General features: G+C 42.1%; 1 protein-coding gene across 1 annotated transcript in view; it reads left to right on the top strand.

The window, feature by feature from the left end:
- IKZF2 (IKAROS family zinc finger 2) overlaps nt 1-11,633 on the top strand; it is a 105,935-nt gene extending 94,302 nt beyond the window's left edge. Inside the window, exons 6-7 of the mRNA XM_084209008.1 lie at nt 5,031-5,174; nt 10,215-11,633. Of these exons, the coding sequence (XP_084065134.1) occupies nt 5,031-5,174; nt 10,215-10,939 (869 nt within the window). The 3' untranslated portion in view covers nt 10,940-11,633. The remainder of the gene's footprint in view (nt 1-5,030; nt 5,175-10,214) is intronic.
- Nucleotides 11,634-12,568: the final 935 nt, after the last annotated feature.

Genomic DNA, 12,568 nt, shown 5'->3' with positions numbered 1-12,568 from the left:
TCACAGCGAGGACAGGCAGTGACAGGGAGCTCCAGATTCAGCTGGGGCCAGTCAGAAATCCCAACTCCCATCCCAGCACCACTCACCAGTGAAGCTCAGCATGAGGGTCATGAGCACCAGCCTGTAGAGGGCTGCAGCAAAGTCCTTTTTCCTGGGACTGTAAAGACACCAGGGAAGAGTACAAAAATAGTTACTCAGCTTAATGTCAGGTCTTATACTAACCCTGAAAAATCTGTATTCATTTCCTTGTCTCCCATGTCACACTGGAAATGATATTCCTGAGGATGACTAAGAGTATGTTTTGGAGACTTTTATTTTGCATCCCACTGGGGTGAGCTTTCCTAACTCTTTTCCCAGATACTTGGTGTTTTGTTTTTTGCTGGGCATTTTGAAGCATTGGAGTGTGTTTTGGTGTGACTCCTGCTCTCAGCTTCACCATTGCGCACAGAACAGGGAGACGTGGGGATTTTCTGATCCCTGCCAGCATCCTGCTCCTCCTGATTTAACAACACCAGCATTGGCCAACCCTAAGCATTGATCCAAATTATTTCTGCAGAGACTAATTGTTCCAGAAAACTGGAAGCAGCCCCTAGAGGGTTTGGATTTTTTTCAAGCATTGTGCTCAAGCCCATCAGTTTACAGGCATGCTACAGGCATCTACTTTGGTGCTTTCAATTATCTCTGTCTTGCAGATGGCTAGATCACCTGACTGAAGCCACAAGGGGAAACAAGAGAGGAGGAAGGAGGGCTAGTTTTGGGGGGTGGGTAGGAATATACAAATCTCTGGGTCTTGCTTCATCCTCTTGCAGGGTGCCAGTTGCCTGTCGAGCTGCCCTTCCTTGTGTTCCTGTTCCCTGCTCAGCAGGACAGATGCTGCAAGAGAGATCCCATGATTTTGTTGTTGAAATTTTTCAGCTAAGCAGTGCTGGCTCTGGAAGGAGAAATCAGTCTGCAGTGTGTTGGGGGTGACAAAAGGGACAGTACCTGCGTGCCAAGAACGTGCCCTTTGCAGGAAAGAACAGGGAGAAATGTTGAAGGCTGGCTAACATTTGCACCCAGTTATATCTTCTTCTCCCTGCCACAAAGCCAAAAGTCCAGAGAAATTCTTCCAGGAATGGAGAAGGGTACTCTTTTCAGGAGAAGGAGAAAGAAGCCTTGCCCTAGGCTGTGAGGCTCAAAGGCCAGCTCCACATAAAACACACAATGGCCTTGTGTCTTTCCCTCTTACATAGTTGCTTAAAACATCGTTAAAATGCTGGTCCCACAGGACACTTCCCACCAGGGTCCATGGGAATATTTCCTGTCATTTCTCTGCACACACACACTTCTTTTAAATAGCAATATTGTGAGCCTCAGAAAGGAAATTGAGGTTGATGGAGTAATACTAATTTATACCAGCTGAGACTTAGCCCAGTGTCTGGTGTCTGCACACAAAATATTTATCAGCAAAACACACACCGGGTAATTTTTTTGCTTCTCTTTTTTTTCCTCTATTCTTTCCTCACTGGTACAGCATAAACTCTTTTAATAGTTCATGTGGTTTCTGACAAACTAAGAAGTAAAAAGTTAAAGATATTCATTATGATTGAAAAAACAATGTCTTCAGGAAAAAAAGACTGTTCTGAAGACTATCCAAGTTTATGAATTCAGAGTTCAGCTCAGAAACAATACTTTGTATTAATTACAATTGACTATTGACAGTGTCAGAGGCAGTGAACTCTTCCATGGGCAATCCAGCAGCACACCCTGATAGCTGATGAAGAACATCCCTGAACAGAAACATACTCAAGCGTGGGCTTTTCCTGGGCTGGAAGTTGGATTTTTTAAATAAAAAAGTCCTCCTGAGCTGAGACTGTAAATGCTCAGCATAAAATGAGTTGCTGTATCTGAGCTAGTTATATCTTGTCAGCTGTTCAAGGTAATGAAGTAGGATGTACTACAGCAAAAAAGGAATTGCATTTACTGCTGAGTAAATGTGTACACGAGCTTCTACTACAGAGCAGCTGATTGTTGAGAACTGGTAGTTACGTGTGATCAGTTTGGTTTCCCTCTTTCTTATTTTGTTTTTCCCTTAAAAAAAAAAAAAGCAGGCTGGGCTATATGTCCTTTATTTGTGTGTTTTTTAAATGGAAATGAAAATTCATGTATCTAGAATTGTCAATGTGATATTTAACTTTTCGGGTATCTGAAATGTGATATCTCATCTGTTTGGTCTAGTTTTATCTGCTGTTTAAATGCTTTCAGAAACTAGATTATTTCCTTCTTTCCCTTCTCCCAGGAAATCTGCATAACAAAACACACTCTGGTAACTTATTTCCATCATAACACTAATATTAGTGTGACTCAGTGATTCTGTTGCAAAAGAGAAGTGCCCTGGATTATAGACGTGGGTTCTGACGTGGGCAAAAGTACCTTCAGCACGAAAGCTGGAAAAGAAAATGCTTTTATTGTTGATGATTTTAGTTTTAAAATGAGTCCAAGCAGGATTTTTGCCTGACTTAGAGAAGAGCAGATGTCTTTTTTAGCACTATTCATTTTTCATGGAAGAAAGGTTTCAAATTATGTGTAGGAAATTTTACACACATATGCCCAGCAGCAGAATTATTTAATTATTACTTAATTGTTATAAGACCATACAAATGTCACTACATTTGGGGCTTATTCAGATGGCTTTTAAAATAATCAGGAACGAGTTCAGGATGCACAGGAGGGATTGAGGACCTTCCTAGTACCACACCACCAGCCTCGTGTGTCCTGTGCACCAAGGGCTGGAAATCCTTGAAGTGTCACCCAGGTGGACCTAGCCCATGGCATTCACATGCCAGGATTCACACCCTGTGTGCATGCATCCACTGAGCCTGGGGAAGCCAAAAAGGACAGTCAGAGAGGCCAGTTCCCAGTGAAAATCAGCAGACAGCATCTTTTCTTTTTGCCCAAATCTCCTTGGTAAATACTTGAGTAGTGCAGATAGCCCCTGACCAAGCACGATATTTAATTAACCTTAAAACTTTACCCTTAGCTATTAAAGTATTCCAGGCCTCCCAGTCTGCACTGGGCATTAATTAGGTCACTTGAACACTGCATCCCATTTTGTTGCAACATTAGATTCATTTCATATTTATGCTTTTTTCCCCTCCCTTTCAGTGATGCCAGCAGGACTGCCTTGTAAATGAGAAACCATTGTGTTGCTCAGGGGGAGCATCCTGTACAAATAAAAAAGCAGCAGAGTAAATCATTTTACAGCATATGGTAGATTCTAAGCCTCAAAGTACTCAGCTTTTCCATAGCAGCAGAGGCACAAATGGAATCAAATGAATAAATTGCCATGTTTTCTTATTATGGATGTCTGAATTGAGAAGTTCACCTGAGCAGATAACTCTGTTTTGTAATTGCCTGGTATTTGCTCTTCCTTACTAGAAAGAAGGCAGAGACAAGGCTTTTATCACCCCATTTTTGGTGTATTATGTGCTAGCAAACAGCTGTGTTTAGGAACAGGGGGGTGATTATTCCATGCCAGGATCCTGAAGGTAGTGCAGTTCCATGGGAGGAAAGTGGGCTGGTGCAGTTCATTTATGGCACTGTCTGGGAGAAGGTGTCAGTGACACAAAAGGCTGTCATGGTGAGAGACAGGAGGAGGGCTGGCAGAACAGGAGGGTGCCAGGCCTTCTCTGCCACCTCTGCAATACCCAGCACCTTGCTGGGAGCCTGATCTAAGACACAGAATGCAGTGGGTTCCTCTCAGTTTGCAAACTGCGGGAACTCTGTGCCACATTCCCCAGTTTCTGTTTTTCTGCCATCCATTCTAAGCACCCCATTAGCATGTGGCCTAGTGGCTGATCCCTCTCAGGTTTTTCTTGCTGCCTTCTAAGGATAAATGCAGGACAATTAGGCTTGGTATTGAACTCATAACAGCAGAGCAGAGCTACACACTTGGTAGATATTGCAAATGACTGGGACTCTCCAGGCCTGATCCACAGTCTGCTACCATTGATTATAAAAGGATGATTAGAAGAGAGTGCTCAACAAAATCAAAGTATTTTGTAGGTGCTTAAGAATGGCTGTATCAGCAAGTGACATAAACCCCTGTGTGAGTGGCTCACTACCCTGGTTAGAAGCCTGTGCAATTCCTACATTTTAGCTTTAGCACCTTATTCCCTAAACTGACAAATGTCAGGAGTGAAATGAGTAAAGACAGAAGAAGTTATTGATTTTTTGGTTTTGTCTCAAATACAGTGTATGAGCATTCCCCCGATGCAGTTAGCACAGGAATGCTCCCTGCTGATCCCTGCTCCCTGATGCTGTGAAGTGAGATGCAGAAAACCTTTGTTTGCAGACAGATCTGTGCTTGAGGGGATAAAATATTAATCAAAAAATGGGTAGTTTCTGTGTCTGATTCTGAAGGGAATTTCCATGCGATGTTAATCTTGCAATTCCAGTACTGTGTGTGTTGATTTTACAGTCTCATTACAGTGTGAAGAGAGGAAATATGCTCTAGCAAACTGATCCTTCATTTGAGAACCCTTTGTCTTAGGGAACACACAGCCAGGCCCAGCCAACACGACTCATCAATGCCGTGTGTGATTTTTAATCATTGAGATTAGTGCAAGAAGATAATACTGAGAGTAATTATGCTCTATGTGTGAAGGGAATACACAAAGAATGAGAACTAAAGATTTACATTGTTGACTGGTGACTGTATTGAAGAGAGAGAGCAATACAAAATGTCACCTACAGAGTGAGTTTTCAAAAGTGTCCTCTCCTCACTGGTGATCTTGAGTGTCCAGAACAAAACAAGCCCTTTTATAAATGCTTAAATTTGGGTTCCTGCTAAATAAGATGTTCCCAAGGAGAGATGTTTTATGAATGTGGCTCTGCTTACAGGTGCTTGCTGTCTTGATGCCCAACATGTTCTCACACCTTGCTTTTTGCTGTGCTGCACTTGTTGCACAATCAGCAGGGCTCAAATTATTTGTGTTGTCTGTGAAGTGTAGACCAGACCTGTCTGATACAATTTTTTTGCTTTTATGTAGTACCTGCTCTGGAAGATTGTAAGGAACAAGAGCCTGTGATGGACAACAATATTTCTGTGGTGCCTTTTGAGAGACCTGCTGTTATAGAGAAGCTGACAAGCAACATGGGAAAGCGTAAAAGCTCCACCCCACAGAAGTTTGTGGGTAAGCTGGAAATGAGCCTTTTATTCTTTATAGTGCATGGGTATGAATTATGTGCTATTTGTAACAGCCAGAAGAACAAGGAGGGAAATAGCACTCACACCTTGATTCTGATACAGCAATGGAGGTGGGTAAATTACAGCAAGAAATCGTGATAATTATTGAATTCATTTTACCAGTCCAGAAAATTCAAAAGTGAAGTCCACTGTTATGACAATGCCTGAGAAAACCTTGAGCTTTCTACTTCACACGGTTTTGTTTCTGGGTTTTTTTAAACTTCTCTCTAGCCCTTTTGAGATTTAGACTTGCCATCTTCCCTCTCCTTGCTCCAGAAAAAACAAAAACAAGCTGACTGTCATATAATTATCTGTCTCCATATGTGTTAAAAAAACAAACAACAAATATCTCAAGACTTCTAATTTGTATTAAATTCCTGACACTTGGCAACAACTGGTCTGATAATACTGGAATGAGGAAGTAAGTCACATCCCTTGTGTTGGAAGAAGTTCTCGCTCTGAGTGCAGCACTCTGCACACAATAAACTTATTAATGCATGAGTAAGAAACAGCATTGGGTGGCTTTTGGTTACCAGATTTAGAATCCTATGTCAAGAATTTATATTTTGGTTTGTATCTTGACATATTAAAATTATTCAGCTTGTAACAGGTGACAGTATGGAGAATTTTACTTGGTTTGAGCTGTAACTTAAAGCTTCTTTTTACTGCTACTGAAGCAATGCAAAACTTCTTAGGAGGGAAGCTGGAACAGAGAATTGTTTGGGGTAAGTGTCAGACTCTGCAGTCATGTAATAGGCGTTTTCCACCCTCACTCCCTGAAGGGCAGTCACACAGAACTTAAGGGTGTCTCATTCTGCCTACTCTGAGGACACTTACAGAGAGCATCACAGGACTGTAAGTAATTAGCACAGCCATTTAGAAAAATTGTTGCCCCTCAGCTAAATGGAGGTTCAGATGGATTAGTTAAATCACCCCTGAAGGTGCCTGTAAGTGAGCTGCATGGTTTGGAATAGCAGGGGGCCAGCAGTGTGTAGCAGCTCACCTGGGGCGACTGACACACTGACCTGGCTGCTCTCAGTCAGCTGACCATCCCCAAATATCAGTGCTGAGCCCAGGTCAGGCCAGCAATGATCCATCTCACATGGGGAACACTGGGAGACATCATTATTTCCTATACTGTTATATATTTAAAGCACAAAGGTGATTTTACTTGTCCACTCATGCACCATTGACCAAATGTTGTTCTTGTGTTCAGAGGTAAATTTACTGATTGGAAATCCTTGCCTGAGAGGTGCTATACCACATTATTATTCTCTTCAGCAGGTTACACTGCTTTGTTGTTAGATTAATCAGTTTTTTTCTATTGATGTAACATATAATGTAAATATGTAGGATAAAAAGTGCCCCCTTTCATATTTACCGTATCTTATTTTTCTGATCTTTAGTGGCATCACAGTGTTTTGATTGAATAACAGCAGTCTTCACTTGGCTGCCTTTCTCTTTTTTTTTATCCTCCCCTCCACCATGACCTCACTTTTCTTCCCCTTTTCTCCCCAATTAAATATCGTTCAGCTCTATCAGGAAGAATGTGTAATGGTTCTGTTGCTTGCAGGAAATTTTCCTGTGCATTCTGCGAGCATGGCACCTGTCCAAAACAACTTAATGGTGTTTATGAGAAGGTCATGTAAGCATAAGCTAAAATCTTTGCATGCTACATCTATCAGTGCTTTACTGCTGTTTCTGATCAGCAATCTCCAAGGGACTGTGGTTATGGACCACAGTCTCTCCTATGGCTGAATTTTCAGGAGGAAAGGAAGCAGTGTACAGCAAATAGAATGAATTCATTTCTGCATGAGAGACTTGGTTATATATCTGCTCTTGAGGGTCTAGTCTTACCAAATCAGCTGAAATAGTGGAGGCACACTCCAGAGAAAGTAAAATTTGGGATGTGCAGGAGTGTGAGTACTTCATTTTTCTTGTTCAATGAGGGAGAGGCAGACACCAGTTAAATTCAAAGCAGCCATCTTCAGGCTGGTCATGTGAAGCAGATTCATGTATTTTCAGTTGGAATTTGGAGCTTCCTCTCAGAATGTCACTGAGGTTAAGAACTGGCAGGATGCAAAGGGAGACATTTATGTGGCTTACGATAAGACCATGGTTGTTAGAGTAAGAATTAAAAATACACGGGCGTCTCAGAACAGATGAAGATCAGCCAGCTGCCAAATTACACTCAGCTTCTGGTTAATGGGGGTCAGGGAGAAACTTCCCCAGGGGGAAATGCTGGAACAGCTTCCTCCAAGGTTTCTTGTAGCTTTCTCCCAAGTGTCCAGCACTGCAGCTGCTTTAGATACTTGATGAGATGAACTACAGGTATCACAGGACAGCTGTGTCTGTGTGCTTTGATCTAGCTACAAATACCTGTTTTGGGGCTTATTTGAATGTCATATGGCCAGAGGGGAGAAAGTTTTTTCTTCTACTTCACTAATGTAGGGCAAGGATAAATAGACTTTGAGCATAATTTAAATGAAAATTCAGAAAGATTGGTCTGATTAGATGATTTTTAAGTATAGAATGGGCTAAAGAGGAATTTAATTTGGAAACCACATTGTACTGGTCTATTGGACTGTTTATTGGTTACTTCTGAGCTCTGCATTTTACGCCCTCTCCTTCCCATGTTATCATTTATTTTGCTTTTTTATGTCACACTCCATTTCTCAGGCTCTGACATCTTTGGAACTGGTTCATAATTAAAGGAATAAATAATTCAGGTCACTGGCAATTTACAGCTTTCTTTGCTGTCTGTGCTGGAGTAACTAAACATGGATGATGAAAGGAATCAAAATAAGGTTTGCATCATTTATGCAAGTAGCCCATAAAGGATGGGTAATATTTCTTGATCTGTAAAGCCTACAAAGGACTGACAGTGTGTTTGGTAGCTGGATCAGACCCTCAGCAGATCTACTTCTTTATCCAAGCACAAGAATAACACAGGAGGCCAGAGCAGGTGACAGGCACCAGTGGGCACCATTCACACTTGCCTCCTAGAGCTGTGCTCCAGTCCCCCTTTGGCCCCCTTGGGAAGGGGCTGCACTGTTTCATGGGAGGCTGGAGCCATGTCCAGCTGCAGAGCTGTCCATCCTGTCTGTGGCAGCACAGCCATCACAGGCTGCCACAGACCACAGGAAAGCACTGAAAGGAGGATGTTTGATGGCAAGAATCATCTAAAAGTCGTGTCAGATTGCCAGGACCATCACTGAGTACACATCATAGGTACACAAGCGTGGTGTGGTGTCCAGCCATGTGAACAGTATTGCTGAACAGAGGAGGAATATTCATGTGCTTCACTTTAGACTTACATTTAATTACCTTGATAATCAGGGCTAAGTTCCCCAGCAGAAGTGATGCATCATCATCTCTAAGGACATCATGGTTCTTCTCTGTGCATCACTTTAGAATAAGTCATGCTAAATGGAATGAATTATTATAGTCAAAAATAAAATGCTGAGTGATAGATGTGTTGAAATGTACTAATGCAATTTGGAAGAGATTTGGGATTACAGTTCTGTTTCTTATAGTGGTTTATACACATTGTGTTCCAAGCAATTTTGGCAAAAGGTGATAGAAGAAGCTTCTTGAGTAATTTAATTCTTGAGTAGCCAAACCACTTGTAAGTAGTGACTTCTTGAATATATTAACTTATGCTACTGGAAGAAAAGTCTGGTTTTATGTACCAAGGAAGTGAAGTAACAAAGACAATGAAAACCAACCGATATTATTTATCAGACTTCATAAAATCAGCTTTAAAAGTTAGCTGTCAACAACCAGCTAATTGTATGTGTGAACACATAGGAGCATGTGCATCTTGTATCATATACATATAATGTTTCCTGTTTAAAAAGAAGTTACTCCATGAGCTTTGCCAGTCCTGACTCTCCAAAGCCATCACTGAAAAAGCAGTGCTGCTGAGCTGAGCCCTGGTGTAAGCAGTGGTCAATCTGTTCACCTGCAAGAAGAGCTGTGATGTGTAACATGGTGCCCTGTGACTGCCATAATGTACCAGCATGTGGTTCTGGTTTTGCACATCTGTCATGCCATTGATGTTAAAAGCTTACAAGGATGTGAGTTCGGATTCACAGTGATGAACCAGCCAGCTTCAGCATAATTAGGTATAAATTTATCCTGTGTCAGTGCTTTTGTCTTTTACCAAGTGAAACAAAGCTACACACCTGGTTTCTCTATTTGTTTTCTTACTTAATTAGACACTGGGAAGGGAGCAGTGTGTGTGTCTTTTTTTTCTCAGTCCAAAAAAGATGGAATCTTTTTTTTTTTTTTTTTGAGGGAGGAAAACTGCAAAGATCAGCCTCCACTGTTCCCATAAATGGCTTTATTCTTGGCCAAATGCTCTCATTTAATGTTTGGGGTTTTTTTCTGCTGGTTAAAGGATTTACATATTGTAGCTCTAAAGGTGCCACCATAGCAAGCCCCCTGTACCTGTTGTTTGGGTTTCTCCTGTTCAGCCCTGTTGTTAGGTAGGTGGGAGGCACCTCAGATTGTGGGCTACATGTGAAATGGTCCCTTGAATTTTGGGGAGAGTATGTCTAATGGCATACTCTGTCAGAACTTCAGTGGTAAACTCTGATAACCAGAGTAATGGTTACCAGAACTAATGGTATACTCTGAACAGACTTCAGTGGCCTCAGTATTTCAATCCAGTTAACATGTATTTCCTAATTTGAAGTGTGGGCACGGTCAGGCTCAGTTGAAGATTTGGAATTGCTCTGGAAGTTGCTGCAGCCACATGTTTCACCTGGAATAAATTAAAAAAAAATGAAGAAAGCTTATGGTGAGGTTATAGTTTTACCCATCTCAGGACAGGAACTTTCTAGGACATCAGTAATAAATTGAAGGTGGTTAAATTTAGACTCTGGAATAATTTCACCCCAAGTAAGGAGGTTTCTGTCTTTTTGCAGTGAAACATTGCCGTGATGGTGTTGATTTTGCTCATGGATTTGCTTTTATCTCTTAGGTGAAAAGTTCATGAGATTTGGCTATCCAGATATCCCCTTTGATATGAACCTAAGCTATGACAAGGAGGCTGAGCTGATGCAGTCTCACATGATGGACCAAGCCATCACCAATGCAATCACCTACCTTGGAGCTGAGGCACTTCACCCCCTGATGCAGCACACACCGAGCACAATCGCAGAGGTGGCCCCGGTCATCAGCTCAGCTTACGCTCAGGTCTATCATCCCAGCAGGATAGAGAGGCCCATCAGCAGGGAAACGGCCGACAGCCACGAGAACAACATGGATGGCCCCATCTCCCTCATCAGACCAAAGAGTCGAATCCAGGATAGAGAGGGCTCCCCCAGCAATAGCTGCCTGGATTCTACTGACTCAGACAGCAGCCACGACGACCGCCAGTCCTACCCAGGAAACGCTGCCTTAACCCCCAAGATCAAGCCAAACCCGGCTTATGTGAAGGAGGAGGCCAAGCCTTTGGATGTCACAAAAGCTTCTAAGGGCTCTTTAAAGGATATGTACAAGGTGATCAACGGAGAAGGGGAGCAGATTAGGGCTTTCAAGTGCGAGCACTGTCGCGTCCTCTTCCTGGACCATGTCATGTACACCATCCACATGGGCTGCCACGGCTACCGGGACCCGCTGGAGTGCAACATCTGTGGCTACCGGAGCCAGGACCGCTATGAGTTCTCGTCGCACATAGTCCGGGGGGAGCACACATTCCGCTAGGCCTTCTCATCCAAAGGGGACTCCTATGAAGTACAAGAACTGCACATGAAGAAATACTGCACTTACAATCCCACTTTTCCTCAGACATTGAGACGCCTATTTTGTTGTTGTTGCTGTTGTTGTTGTTGCCGTTGTTTAATTATTATTATTAACCTTATTTTTTGTGGACCCAACCTCATTTGCTCTGCCCAGCTTAAGAATGGAGAGAAGGAAGGGAATGGATAGGGGTTTGTTGTGGCAATCAGTTTTTGGGGAGTGACCCGCCTTGCTTGCTGTAGGAATTGGAAGGCAGTCTGTGTCTGTCTCAGTCACTTGTACACCGTGTCCTCTTTTGGGATGTCGCTCAGCCGTGCCAGGTGCTTTCAAGTCCCAACAAGATGCCACTCATTTGGAATTTCAGAGGAATAGGTAGAAACATTTCAGAGGAGAGCCTTTTTCTAATGTGAAGATATGGTGTGAGCTTTCGGTGGCTGGAGGAAAGGGGGGGAACTTTGTTCTGCAGAATGAACAATTATTTTTAAAGCAAAACTGGTAGGGAGTTAGGAGCATGAATCAAAGTCAATATTCCTCTCAAAATTACTTTCAAGGGTGAGCTGTTTTCCTGGGTTCAGTGTGTATTGCCCCTCTAGAATGTAAATAAATGGAGAAAAAAAAAAAAGAAATATATGTCTTAACACTGTACCACATTATAGCAGTTTAGTTTCATAAGTCTGAGGGCCTTCTGTGGTAAATTTGAGGCTTTGTATTTTTATTTTTCCTTAACTTATGAAGCACCTTTTTTTAGAACTGTTGATATTCTGTTACTCCATGCCTATGTGTTGTCTCACTGGCTTCCTAGAGACCCTTGGGAGCCTTATTTCTTTAGTTGCACCCTAAGTTTTAAGAAAGAACATTTAGAAATAACATTTAAACTTGCTTCTAGGGCAGTAAGTGGCCTAGGAGTGGGTGAGAGTCTGTAGTTTACTCAAGAGGTTCTGCTGCTCTTCAGAAATACTTTTGGGTTAAAATTATGGATTTAAAAATGGCAAAAGTACTAGTAGATAAAGAACACTAAAAGTGTTCTTTAAATATAGGTATATATAGATACATAATTATGTAAATACTTTCTCATTCTACTATCACAGTGTTAACCTCTTGGCAACAGCCTAAACTAAGACTTGCAGCTGGGAAAGCGTTAGGAGCCAGATCCTTGGCCAGCATTTATCCTCTTGGCTCCATTGAATTTAATGGAACTGCCCCAAGTATTTCAGCTACATCAGGATCCCAACCTTGACTGTTTTTTCTCTTGTTGACTTCTTACTTCCTAATTTGCTGAACCACTGACTTCCTTTTGTTTGTACATCATCAATTCTGCTGAATTTAGGGGTGAAAGTATTAGCAGGTTTTGCTGGATAGGCTTTGCTCCTGGTGAGCACAGAAGCCCAGCAAACCAAAAGGTCACATATGATCTTCCCTGCTTCTTCAGAAAGGGATAAGTGGAGATGTAGGTGCTGTGTATTGATTTGGACTAAAGATTTCATTTTTTTTCCTAATTTAATAATTTCCCTGTAGGGAAAGCAAATGAAGAAGCACACTCCAGAGAGAATCCTTGAGCTACAGACTGGACAAGAAAACAAATCCACCGATCTG

The sequence above is a fragment of the Fringilla coelebs genome (assembly GCF_963513975.1).
Source record: "Fringilla coelebs genome assembly, chromosome: 7".
Classification (NCBI taxonomy): Eukaryota; Metazoa; Chordata; class Aves; order Passeriformes; family Fringillidae; genus Fringilla; species Fringilla coelebs.
This window is presented reverse-complemented; position numbering and strand designations above follow the sequence as displayed.